This window comes from Osmerus eperlanus, chromosome 9, assembly GCF_963692335.1.
Source record: "Osmerus eperlanus chromosome 9, fOsmEpe2.1, whole genome shotgun sequence".
Taxonomy (NCBI): domain Eukaryota; kingdom Metazoa; phylum Chordata; class Actinopteri; order Osmeriformes; family Osmeridae; genus Osmerus; species Osmerus eperlanus.
Genome location: NC_085026.1, coordinates 3665815 through 3677840, shown reverse-complemented (window position 1 = coordinate 3677840; position 12026 = coordinate 3665815). Strand labels below are relative to the sequence as shown.

The 12026-nt window shown below is 43.3% G+C and overlaps 1 protein-coding gene across 2 annotated transcripts; it reads left to right on the top strand.

The window, feature by feature from the left end:
- Window positions 1-921: 921 nt before the first annotated feature.
- LOC134027092 (guanine nucleotide-binding protein G(q) subunit alpha-like) lies at window positions 922-10189 on the top strand. Of its 2 annotated transcripts, XR_009931417.1 has the most exons (7): window positions 922-1142; window positions 1262-1416; window positions 3078-3206; window positions 5154-5283; window positions 5397-5550; window positions 5965-6730; window positions 7936-10189. XR_009931417.1 is itself a non-coding variant. In XM_062470239.1 (6 exons), exons 1-6 carry the CDS (start codon window positions 996-998, stop codon window positions 6153-6155), a joined length of 906 nt encoding a protein of 301 aa, XP_062326223.1. In that variant the 5' UTR covers window positions 922-995; the 3' UTR covers window positions 6156-10189. The 2 variants fall into 2 exon arrangements, 1 of the variants encoding a protein (XP_062326223.1); XM_062470239.1 differs by having other exon boundaries at window positions 5965-10189.
- The last annotated feature ends 1837 nt before the right edge of the window (window positions 10190-12026 follow it).

Here is a 12026-nt window from a genome sequence, read left to right as displayed (position 1 = left end):
TGCAGGGCCTGTAACATAATTGTCACACTTGTTTAGCAATGTAGAATTGAGCAAGGAAGTCTATGTTCAAATGGCTTACCTGTGTGTATATGTCGGCCTGACTGTGTGCCTGTGTTATTACTGTGTAATGGACCTGCTCCTTCTAAAAAAAAACATGCCACATTCGTAAACTTAACCTACTGTAGACCGATTAAGATAAACCCTTCACAGTGCTAAAGAAAATAGGACTTGCCGTTCTAGGTGACAACTGAATCAGAGACTATATAGAGAACCTTGTTGCTCATTGAAGGGGCTGTTTTTATGTTCTATGCCGTCTTTGTCACTCTCCAACCATCCTCTAATTCCTAGATCCTCCATCCTTGCCCTGCCCTGTCTTAGAAGAGACAAATAACCTTTGACATTAAACAGGATTTAGTTTAGCATAATCCATTTAGGTTTGTGCCCATTGGGTTTTATAATCCTGGAAAGACCCTGTTGAGGTCCACTCTGTTTTGGGGTCAAATAGATGCATGTCAGGAGGAGCAAGGGGGAGGGTGCTTGGTGCTGAATGGTCAAGGCCGGAGTAGCCAGTGGTGAAGATGAGAAGCTCGTTGGCTGGTCCATGTTTGGAAAGTGTGCGTTGTGAGACATTTTTGTAGGACTTGAAGAATGCCACACTTCTTCTAATGGAGATGTCCTCTTCAAACTGTTAGACTGAACTCCCTCACTTTCATCCCCCTTGTCTGTCTTCTTCACCAAGACAGTTTATTTCTGGAATGCTATAGGCTTACTGGTTCCTCTGTTCCGTTTTACAGTTCTGCTACCATTCTCTGCTTTCAGTGCGCTGTTCTAGGTTCTCCCCCTGAGTCTGTTGTGTTCTCCCTTCAGCTGTGCTGCATTCAATGTGTGTGTGCTGTTATATGTTCCCCCCTGCTCTGTTTGGTCCCCTCTGACGGTCTGCTGTGCTGGTGTTTTTAGGCACAGGAGAGAGTGGAAAGAGCACGTTTATTAAGCAGATGAGGATCATCCACGGGGCGGGCTACACAGACGAGGATAAGAGGGGCTTCACCAGGCTGGTCTACCAGAACATCTTTACTTCCATGCAGTCCATGATCCGTGCCTGTGAGAACCTCAAGATCCCTTACAAATACGAGCAGAACCGGGTGAGTTACTGTGGCACACTGAACCAAGCACAATTTAACATCCCTCATCCCTCTTTTAAAAATTTCCCTTCTCCCTCTTTTACTTCTTCTCCCCCCCCTTCATCCCTCTGTCCCTGCAGTCTAACGCTATGCTGGTGAAGGAGGTGGACATTGAGAAGGTATCTGGGTTTGACCAGCCGTACATCAGTGCCATCAAGACCCTGTGGGCTGATCCAGGAATACAGGAGGCCTATGACCGCCGCAGAGAGTACCAGCTCTCTGACTCCACCAAATAGTATGTGCTTGTGAGTGGGTGTTTGTGTGTGTGCATATGTACAGCTTGTCTGTGTTTATGTGCATGTGTGTGAGTTTGGGGAGACGGGTGATGCCAAAATGGTGTGTGTGCTTGCACGTTTGCTTATGCTTATGCGTGTGTGTGTTACGTGTGTACGATCTTTGGTGGTGTTATTTGCAAAGGTGCTTTCATGTGTGTACATTGAATTATTTATACGTGTGTGTGTATGTATGTATGTTTCTGTGTTTGGGTTACGTCGTGCTGTGCTCGTCATTCAGTTGAGTCTACTCCAGAGATTTGGAGCATTATCTCAGACATCCCCTCAAATGCAAGCGGGAAAACCTCTGCACATTTAATTCGTTATGGATGTGGTCAACTGAGTTGCATGTGTGTGGAATGATTTCTACACTGTATTCGAAGGTGGAAGGTGGTTGGTGTTCGATGTGAAGATGAGCTACTTGACTCAAACACTAGATTAAAGCTGAGCCACTGCATCACCTCACTCTGCTCCCTGGCTGTAGGTTGAGTGTATTACAACCTAATACTGTATAATTCCTGCCCCTAGGTCTGGCGTGGGAGTGAGTGTATACGTGTGTGTGTGTATGGACTCTGCATCACTGCTTTGAACATGTCTGACACATGCATGAGTTTGAGTCATCCGCTACCCAAATAAGTGTGTGTGTGTCTCCAGTTACCTTAGTGATGTTGACCGTGTGACGGCCGAGGGCTATGTGCCCACCCAGCAGGATGTGCTACGGGTCCGGGTTCCAACCACCGGTATTATAGAGTACCCCTTTGACCTGGAGAACTGCATCTTCAGGTAGATGCCCAGTAACAGGAACCCTGCATCAGGCACCAGGCAGAGGCTGTCCCCTTCGCACTGCTCCTGGGCTAGGCAATTGTCCACTCCTCTGGCTGAGATTAGAGTCGAGGGAGGATAATCCTGACCCCTGACCTGTGGTTAGGGGATAACGTTTGCTTGTGCCCAGGACCTAGATGAGTTATGGATTTCTCAAGGGAAGCTGGCCCTGTCCTATCCGGGACCCTGATCAGGAAAGGTTAAAAGGTGATGTCATAGACCCTCATTCTACAGGTGGCCTGTGTATGGCCTCTGCGCTGTGAGCTCCATGAAACTCTTCTAAGAGATGGATCTATTGAAACTGAAACAGTTCCAATGTGTAGCCCACTTCCTGGTTTCCTCTGACATCATCTGTCTAACCAGTATTCCTCCAGCTAGCTTCTGCTGCTCCCACTGATGTCCTTGCCACGTCCTTGTGTGACACACACAGGTCCCAACTTAGCAACCTCTTTGAGACTGGGCTGGAGAACAATATTATCTGAACAAGACCATAGAACTGTTACTTTGCTTGGAAGGTCTTTATTTTAATGGAAGAGCTGAGACCTGTGAAGAAATTAGAAGTAGGGTTGGCTTCTCTATGATGACAAATCTCTGGTCTCACAGAGGTAAGCTGGGAGTGGCGGTGAATGATTTGACTAACACCCTTGTATCTCTTCGACATAGTACGGTCTCCCAAGCCTCATCCACCAGACCAATCCACTCTGGAATGGCAGGGGGTTTTGGTAACTGTCTTGTCCCGCTTTATATGACTGTTGTCCTTGTTTCTCTTTCTCCCTCTCTCTCTCCACTTGTTTATTCATAGCTATCTAACTGATCTGGACCGTATCGCAGAGCCCAACTATCTGCCCACCCAGCAGGACGTGCTCAGGGTCCGCATCCCCACCACTGGGATCATAGAGTACCCCTTCGACTTGCAAAGCATCATTTTCAGGTAGAGGATGCTCGCTTTAGCTTCCAGATGGAGACTCGAGTGAACCAGTCAATCATCCCATGTGTTCTGCCTGTCTCCTGAACCCATCCGCTCATTAACGTTGTGCCTCCCCCATCTTGGATGTAAAGTTCATTAACTGCTGAAAGCTGGCGTTTAGCGCTATGCCCCATATTCGCCCCGTGTCTCCATGCACATTCACAACACACACCTTCTCTGTTCTTACTCGCACACTCCTGCACTCTCCTCCATCCCCACATTAACATTCTCATGAGCCCAAAGTCCTACATTTTGTGTCTCAGTAAATGGGTCACCTCGCTCCACTCTTCTCTTCCTCCCTCTATCCTCTCTTCCTATCCTCTCCTCTCTGCCTGGCAGAAGAAACGAGGTCGTCCTCTCCGCGCTGGAGGAGGGTTATTTTGGGCGGCAGGTCCTGCAGAGCTTTGATTGGCCCCGGGTCTCTGTGGACCCCAGTGGACTGGGCCACCACCAGAGGGCACTGATGAACTCCAAATTAAAATCCCATCTGTTACATGAGACCATGTCTTTCCTAACTCGGCCTAGTGTATGTATATACTATACATACTCAGAAACACCCATTCTTTGAATCACGGTGTTGAGTAGCTTGATTGTCCAGAATCTCATGTCTCTGAGGAGTTGATGAACGCTATAAAACTGAGACATGAACTCTTCCTACAAGAACTGGCTGACCTTGACAGGACGATCAGGTAGTCGGCAAGGAGAAGGAGATGAAACAGAATGGTTATTAGTGGTCCAATCATGCTGACAGTGGCGCTATAAGAGCTTTCAGTGTGTAGGCGTGTTCCACACCCTCTAGGTCACAGAAACCTGCCTCTGTACATTCTCGTCACATGCAATCCCAAACGTCCACCAACCAAAGAATCCGGCAGTCAACGTCCTTCTCCACCCACCCACCCGCCCTTCCTCTTCTACTCTACTGCCCCTTCGTCAGTCTTCCGTACTCAGTCCTCCACCTTTCTTGCTCTCCTTTTAACTCTTTTATTTCTGTCCCCTTTGCTTTTTATTCTTTTTACCTCTCCATCTGTTCTCGTCCTTCACTAAGGTTTCATAGCTGCATGGCTGATCCTGTCTGATGCTTCAAACAAACACACACATACACCTCTGCCCCTTCTGTCTCACAGATTTACATGGGTTGGGGGGGTATAGAGGTTGCCCCTAACCAGTGTGATGGAAGTCCAGAGATGGCCTCGCTCGTGTGGAGGTTCTAAACACTGTGATTAAGGGCAACATCTACCTCCAATGCATCACTGAAGATGGTGTTGGGCACAACTCACTCACTGTGGTTATAAATCTTGTTCATGTTTGTATCCTGTAAATGTGTCATGTCACAAGTGTGATTTGTGTTTTATACACCAAGCAGTGTTTGGCAAACTGACAGCTGTGCTGGCACCAACCATGCCCATGGCAACAGCAAAAATTACCTTTCTTACCATTACTTTTTAAGTTTGCCAGACTCGGGTCATATAAGTGTGTAGTCATGCTCTTTCAGGTTCTATATCTGTCTTGAATGAGAGTGACAATGGCCGGGTTTCCCAGATTCTTAGAACGCTCCTAAGAAGCTCTTAGCGTTAAGAGCTTCTTAACGTTCTTAGAACGCTCTTAAGAAGCTCTTAGTGTTAAGAGCTTCTTAACGGATCTGGGAAACCCGGCCAATGTGTTTTTACTCATAAGTAACAACAAGTTAAAGCGCACAGTTGAGCAAACGTTCTGAAACTTTCAATGAAATTCTTACGACACTTTCACTAATGGAATCATAACCTAAATGAAGGGGAGACAAAACGTCATCATATAAAAGCAGTCGTTTTCTCGTAGCTGTTGTGCTGAACAAATGCACAGATGCATGCCCACAACCACACAAATATTAAAATGTGTTTGTGGTCCTGCGTATTCTGGCTCCTCCCCCTCAAGAATGGTGGATGTGGGGGGTCAGAGGTCAGAAAGGAGGAAGTGGATCCATTGCTTTGAGAACGTCACCTCAATCATGTTCCTGGTGGCACTGAGCGAGTACGACCAGGTCTTGGTGGAGTCTGACAACGAGGTAACGCACACACAAAAAAATCGAATGCATATCTGGATGATGCACCGTCTTTCCCGTCTGGCTCTGTCTGTTTTTCTCTCTCACTCTTAGTCTCTCTGGCTCCCTCTTATCAGAACCGTATGGAGGAGAGTAAGGCTCTGTTCAGGACTATCATCACCTACCCCTGGTTCCAGAACTCTTCAGTCATCCTGTTCTTGAACAAGAAAGACCTACTTGAGGAGAAGATCACCTACTCACACCTGGTTGACTATTTTCCAGAGTTTGATGGTAAGCTGGTGTTTGTATGCACGTTTGTGTGTGGAGGGTGGGAGGTTAAGGCTGAGGGACTTGTGACTGAAAAGTGTGTGGATTTCAACATGTGCATAGCTATAGTAGTGTACCTTTTGGGGCACAGGTAACCTTTTTTTAGTTTTTAGCAAAAATGCTTTAAGAAATAAGGAAATTAAAAGTTGAAACCATTTTATTTTTTATGCAAAATTGCACTTTTATACTGCTGCACAAATACATAAGACACATTTTATGTATAAGACAATCTTCATGTAAAATATCTTTGGTGCCTAAGACTTCTGCACAGTACTGTATGTGAGGTCACACTGCCTTAATTCAGTATGATGGTCATTATTAGGTAGAAATCTGTGTTCTGTTATGTCCACACTGTAAGTGTATGTGTGTGTGTCATAGGTCCACAGCGAGATGCTCAGGCAGCGCGGGAGTTCATCCTGAAGATGTTTGTGGACTTGAATCCCGACAGTGACAAGATCATCTACTCCCACTTTACGTGCGCCACGGACACTGAGAACATCCGCTTTGTGTTTGCTGCTGTCAAAGACACCATCCTGCAGCTCAATCTGAAAGAGTACAACCTGGTGTGAGCTCACACCAGAACACACACACCTCACTGAGTCTGTGCTTGGCTCCACATGCATCAATACATACCAATCACACATGAAAACACACACACAGACACCTATTGGACCCCATCCTCTTCTTGATTTTCACTACAATGGTTTTAAAGACACCACTGTCTCCCCTGTCAATCCCCCACCTGCCTGGCCACAGCTGGCACTCACCTTCCTCACTGGAAGCTTGGATCAGTATTTCCCCAAACCCCCCTGCCCCCACCCCCCACACTAATCTGGCACACATACACCCTCATGGGCTGTACACTAACTATGTAGGGGACATTGGGGTGTGTGTGTGTGAGGGGGTGGGACAGCAAAGACCAGTGAGGTGCTGTGGATTTGTGGCGTCAGGGGTTTAACCCTTGAATCTCTTGAGTTGACACCTGCTTGTGAGTTCACTTCCTGCCTTCTTTCTGAGCTCTTGACAGCGGAAGTGGGAAGCAGCGAATAGGAAACCATCAACAAAAATGCAGCGTGGAACACTGCCGTGAGCTCAAGGAGGAACAGCATGACCCAGAACAGGATATGATGTTACACACAGGAAGGTAGGGGGCGGAGAAAAGAGTCTCCACCTTGCATCCATGAATGTACCCTCCAGTGTGAGCGTGGCAATCGCAACACATATTAAATGCATACGTCAAAACACTAAAGCACGAGACGGAGAGAAAAAGCTAATCTAAAATCTCTCTTGCTGAGATTTTTAAAACATTTTTAAAAATAGTAACTTCTATTTATGGGATAATGGTGACTCAGAGGTTAATAACACAGGATAATAAAACACCGAACCTTAAATGTCAAAAAACTGAAATATACAAAAATAAAAACATGGAAACAGAAAACTTACTTGACATAGGTATCCTTTGCAGATTTCTGTGTTTGTTTTATGTTGATCACATTGCTTCCCTCCTCAAGAGGATTTCTGTATGGAATGACAGAGACTCTGTAACCTTCCATTTAACAATCTCAGTATCTGGTTCCACACGTTCAGACTTCAATGATGACCCTACCACTCGACACAAGTTGTGCTCTGATTTTGCCATCACTAGGGGCAGCATGTTGTCATTCGGTGTGTGCGATCATTAAACGCAAGAATGTCACCTTAGATGGCATCTAATCGCTGTCACTGCAATCCCATTGGATACACGTACTGAGTGACATGGTGACGTTCATTATATCAAACACAGGAAGGATTTCTGTTTACTTTTTTATTGTATAGTCACTTTTTGTTTTATATAAGATTGCTTATGAGTGATGAAGTGGAGATTATTGACCTTTATTTCCCAGATTGATGGACACGTGCACTCTGAAGTCTGCAAAAGTTCTTGTTTGTGTATATTTGTTTGTAAATACATATACACAGAATCACTCCTGTATAAACTCTGTGGTACACAATATTTGGCAAAAAAAAGGAAACAAAAATGATCCACTTCGTTTGACAATGTACTGTTTTTTTGTTTTGTTTTCGTATGAATTTAAGATAGTATTGATACTGTGATTCTGGATTTTGTTCACTTTATTATTAGAGAAACATTCAGGGCTGAGTGGTGCTGTGGGAATAAGAGAGTCTGAAGAATAGGCACGTCCACAGCCTGTCCTGTCACTCTAGACTCCACCATGACACTACAGCCCTTTAGTACTGAGTCTAGAGCAGGCTAGATTCTACACTATATGGTGACAAAAGAGATAATAAAAAAATGTTTAAAAAAAGTAATTAAAGATTTTTTTTTTATTTATCTAATTTATGGACCAGGTTTGAAGGTGTGGATGATTTGACTGCTTTTGTTAAGTCATGTCGAAGTGCTCCTCTCTCCCATGGGAAACCAGGGGCATACTTGAGTCTACTCTGCTGTAAAAACAACCGTCTGGTATAGTATGGGCTTTCTCTGCTTTCTATTTTCTCTAAGACATTTCCAGTTGAACTAGCCATTGCATCTCCATGTCCGGACGGTATGGTTTCTTTAGCAGCCCTCACGTTTTTGTTTCATAATTAAAACTAGTATTTCCTTTTTTTTTTTTTTTTTTTTTATGCTGCGCTGTAATACGAAAATAGAACAATGTACAATATGAACGTAGGTGTTTTCTTTGTTTGTTTTTCTTAAATGATTGAAGACCTATGCTTGCTATTTGTAATTTATCACATGGTTCTGTCGTTGGTTTGCATTGTTTAATTTCCAGTTTTTGAGGCTTGCTTTACTAGTGCCAGTGATGTGCTGATATACTTTTGGTCTTTGAAGCTTTACCTTTTTCTACGGGCAACTTATCCTCCATTCTCATTAAGGGCTATCACAGTGCATCAAGCAGGTAATAGCACAGGGTCACAGTGAACAAAGTCAATTCACTCACGCTTGTTCCCAGATAATCTTTGTTCTCACAGCAGTTTTAAATCTTGGGAGTGGTGGGCAGTAAGGGACTAATATGATGTAGGATCGTTTTACGTTTGTTCATTGGCTCGATAGTGTAAATTCAGTTTGGCACAGTGGTTAACCTGTCTCTGTCCAATATATTGTATCAGATGTGAATTATGTGTTCTTATCTATAGGAAGTCTCAAACACTTGTCACATTTAAAAACAAAGTGTAGTTCATTACCAGGTGTTTGCTTTTGGCCAAGTTTTATGAAGTGAAGCAAATAGTGAGAGTTGCCCTTTTTTGCTTAGTGTTTTTTTCAGATCTTATCGATAGATAATTGATTAGCTGAAATGCTCTGTGGACAGTAATTAGCACAGCTTCAGTTCCCTCACAGTAAGTAGTGTTTGTCCTTCCCTGGACCACAGGTTAGCGGCTTGTACAAGTGATATGGTACGTTTACATCTCTGCAAGTTAGGTTCAGGTTAATCTCCTGTGTGCAAGTACAGAATTGCAGCACAGTGTGGACAGCTAGACTGTTAACGGATCTGCTCTATCTGGCTGTATGGGTGCCAAGGAGAAGAGGTTCTCTGTTCAGTTCCCCTGTATTTGCAGTTGTTTCCTTTCATCTCACCTGAGAAGAGCTGTATTGTGAGACTGTAGACAGTGTGGATTAATGAGTTCAAGTACTCCTATTTTATTTTTGTTGTACATGACCTATGACTGCTAGTTTGTGAAAGGACTGGACAAGTTTCTGCTATCATGCTGTAACTTAAATTTTCTTTTATTTGTTTGTGTAATTAGTGGTATTAGGTAAATGGGGGACAGAACAGATGCAAGCTGGCTCAGTATTAGAACCTAGTGTACTCTGTAGCCATTTGAAAGTTGGGGTTGGACTTGCCATTCCTGTGAGCGAATTAACCAGTGGAATCTCCTTTCTGTTTAGAGATCAACATGGACACGGTGCAAATTGAGAAGTTCAAGCTTATTAACTTTGGTTCCATTCCCCCGCTTTCTTCCTTTCTTTGTATGATAAAAAAAACATTACAGAAACACTATTGTTTTTAGGACCACTTGATTTTTTTATCTAATGAAACCTGATGGTAAATGTGTAGTGGCGTATAAAATGCAGTTTTCTTTTTATGTAAACCAAATGTAAATGATGTATTATACGGAGTGTGCCAACCTCACTCTCTAGAGCCAGGATCTCTTAAAGTGCCAACGCAGTGGTCATTATCAGTTAGAGGGCTGCACTCCCAGGCGGCCTCCTTTTTCAAACACACCAGAGACAAAACAAAAGATAGATTAGAAGTACACAAAATACTTTATTCTGTATTTAAGATTTAAGAGAAAATTGTAACTTTTTATTTTATTTTTTGGGAAATTATAATTGCATGTGTTTAATTTGTCTTGCAAGTGAGGTTTCATATGTGCTTATTGAAGCAGAGTTCTTAAGAGTTGAATCTTTTTCAAATTTTTATTATTATTGATTTTCATTACTCTGCCATATTTCAGTTTTTTTTGTTTCATGTATTTGTTTCAACCACTGTTGCCTGATCCTCATTCAAACATGAACATGAATTATGATCATTGCCGCCTTCTAAGAGAGAAACATAATGACAAGGTATCTGTTTTAAATTGAAATAAATTTGTTCCTATACTTGCTTTTTGTGTGTTTCATGATTGCTTAGTGTGTGTAGTTCTGATGTCTAAAGATGTGATGCTTCTGTAAACCTGAGATTCTATTCAAATTGCTGAAGTATCATTATACTCTATCTTGGGAAATAGACAAAATTGTGAACCCGTACTTTATTTGCCCTGGCAGATGGGTGTGGCCTAGCCTCTCATTCACAGGTTTCCACCTCGTCCTGGAAAGTGCTGAGCCACTCACAACCTTTTTGTCTGAAATGGGGCTGATTTAATATTGTGAATACAGAGTGCCGCTGAGTCCTTTTCATACACAACCAATGTGACGTTTTGTTGCTCTAATTAGTTGTTTCAGTCCATTTGTGTCCAGAGGCATTTCCAACTACTCCCATTGAAATCGTCCCTATAAAATCCAGACGCACACACATTCCTGAGGTCAAATGTATGAAGGTGCATAAAAATGCGAGCCAAAAAATGCATACAGGTGTTTCTACAGTGTCAGATTATGAAAAAAACACTTGGCGTGAGAATATGCGTACCACTGCGCACATTAGAACCCACTAATGCACAGTGCCTGTGATTAAGTAGGTGACACAGATTTCTGGAATAGATGCAATGTTTTTCGGTGGTTTTAGTACCTAGATTTCTCTGATCACAAAAATACTTGTTCAGCCTCCACATCATTTAGTCACTTATGCACATTATAAAAGCAATTTCTTGTAATTCTAAACAAATTGCTAATGCTCTGGTACATTCGTGCAAATTAGGGCTGCAACAACGAATCGAGAACATGCGATTATTAAAAGAGTTGGCAACGAATTTCAATATCGATTCGTTGTGGTGCACGACTATTACACAACTCAATAAGTCGCGGAGATGTTTGAGTATTAAGGCCGAATCCCAATACTCTATCTTACGCCCTTGTCCCTCGAAACTGAGGGGTAAGGGCTACATAGCCCTATGAAATGAGACACCAAGGTTACGGTTATGTACATCGATGTCTCCAAAGCAAGATTGTTATGCACTGATATCAAACGAAATTCGTTTGCAATTCGCTGCTAATGGAGTTTAATTCAAACTGTAGACATGGAGTCCATTCAAAGCTAATCAGAGAAATGCGGGACTGTTGTGCAAATCAGCAATGGAACGTTAGCGTAGCAAACTACTAACGATTTTTAAAAACGTTTCAATTAAGAATATGGTTGCAAATACATATGTACAGGACTGTGTAATGCACCAAACACGACTGGCATACTTTTTTAATCAATTAGTTAAGCCGAAAATATTACATTTATGGGACTCTGGATGATCTGCCCGCCATTGTTGCAGGTAGCGCAGTAACAAAAGCCTGGCTCTGCCCTCCTACGTACTTCCGCTCAATTTTGATTTTTGCTTCTGTACTAGGTCTGGCCATGAGGTACGTAAGTCAGATGTCTCAGGTTAATTTTCTACCGGCCAATCAGCGAACAGAGGGAGTGGCTGTCGTGTGCTAGTTTGTGTTGTAGTTCCGTAATGGCGGTGGAGAAAGATGCGAGCGAAGCCATTCGGTCCGTTGTGGTAAGGCTGCCAAATATCCATAAGCTAAAGCCAGAGCAAGAACAAGTTTTGCTGAGTTTTGTTGGTGGCCATGATGTTGTGGCCCTCCTCCCCACAGGGTTCGGAAACAGTTTGATTTTCCAGCTAAGGCAGCTAGCTCTGTTACAGTAGTGGTGAAGGAATTGGCTAAGGCGAACGCTAGCGATTGGTTATGGCAGATCAGAGTGGCTCTGGGCAGATCCAATAGTTTTAAACTTCAACAGAGTACCCGCCTTCAAAGAAGTCAACGCTTGTCAATGGAGCGAGGCCAGACT

Bases quoted from the DNA above. Each gene is read 5' to 3' on its own strand.
- LOC134027092 (XM_062470239.1), top strand. From the start codon at position 996: ATGAGGATCATCCACGGGGCGGGCTACACAGACGAGGATAAGAGGGGC. The intron at 5,284-5,396 runs GTAACGCACACA...CCCTCTTATCAG, and splicing joins TGGTGGAGTCTGACAACGAG to AACCGTATGGAGGAGAGTAA. The intron at 5,551-5,964 runs GTAAGCTGGTGT...TGTGTGTCATAG, and splicing joins CTATTTTCCAGAGTTTGATG to GTCCACAGCGAGATGCTCAG.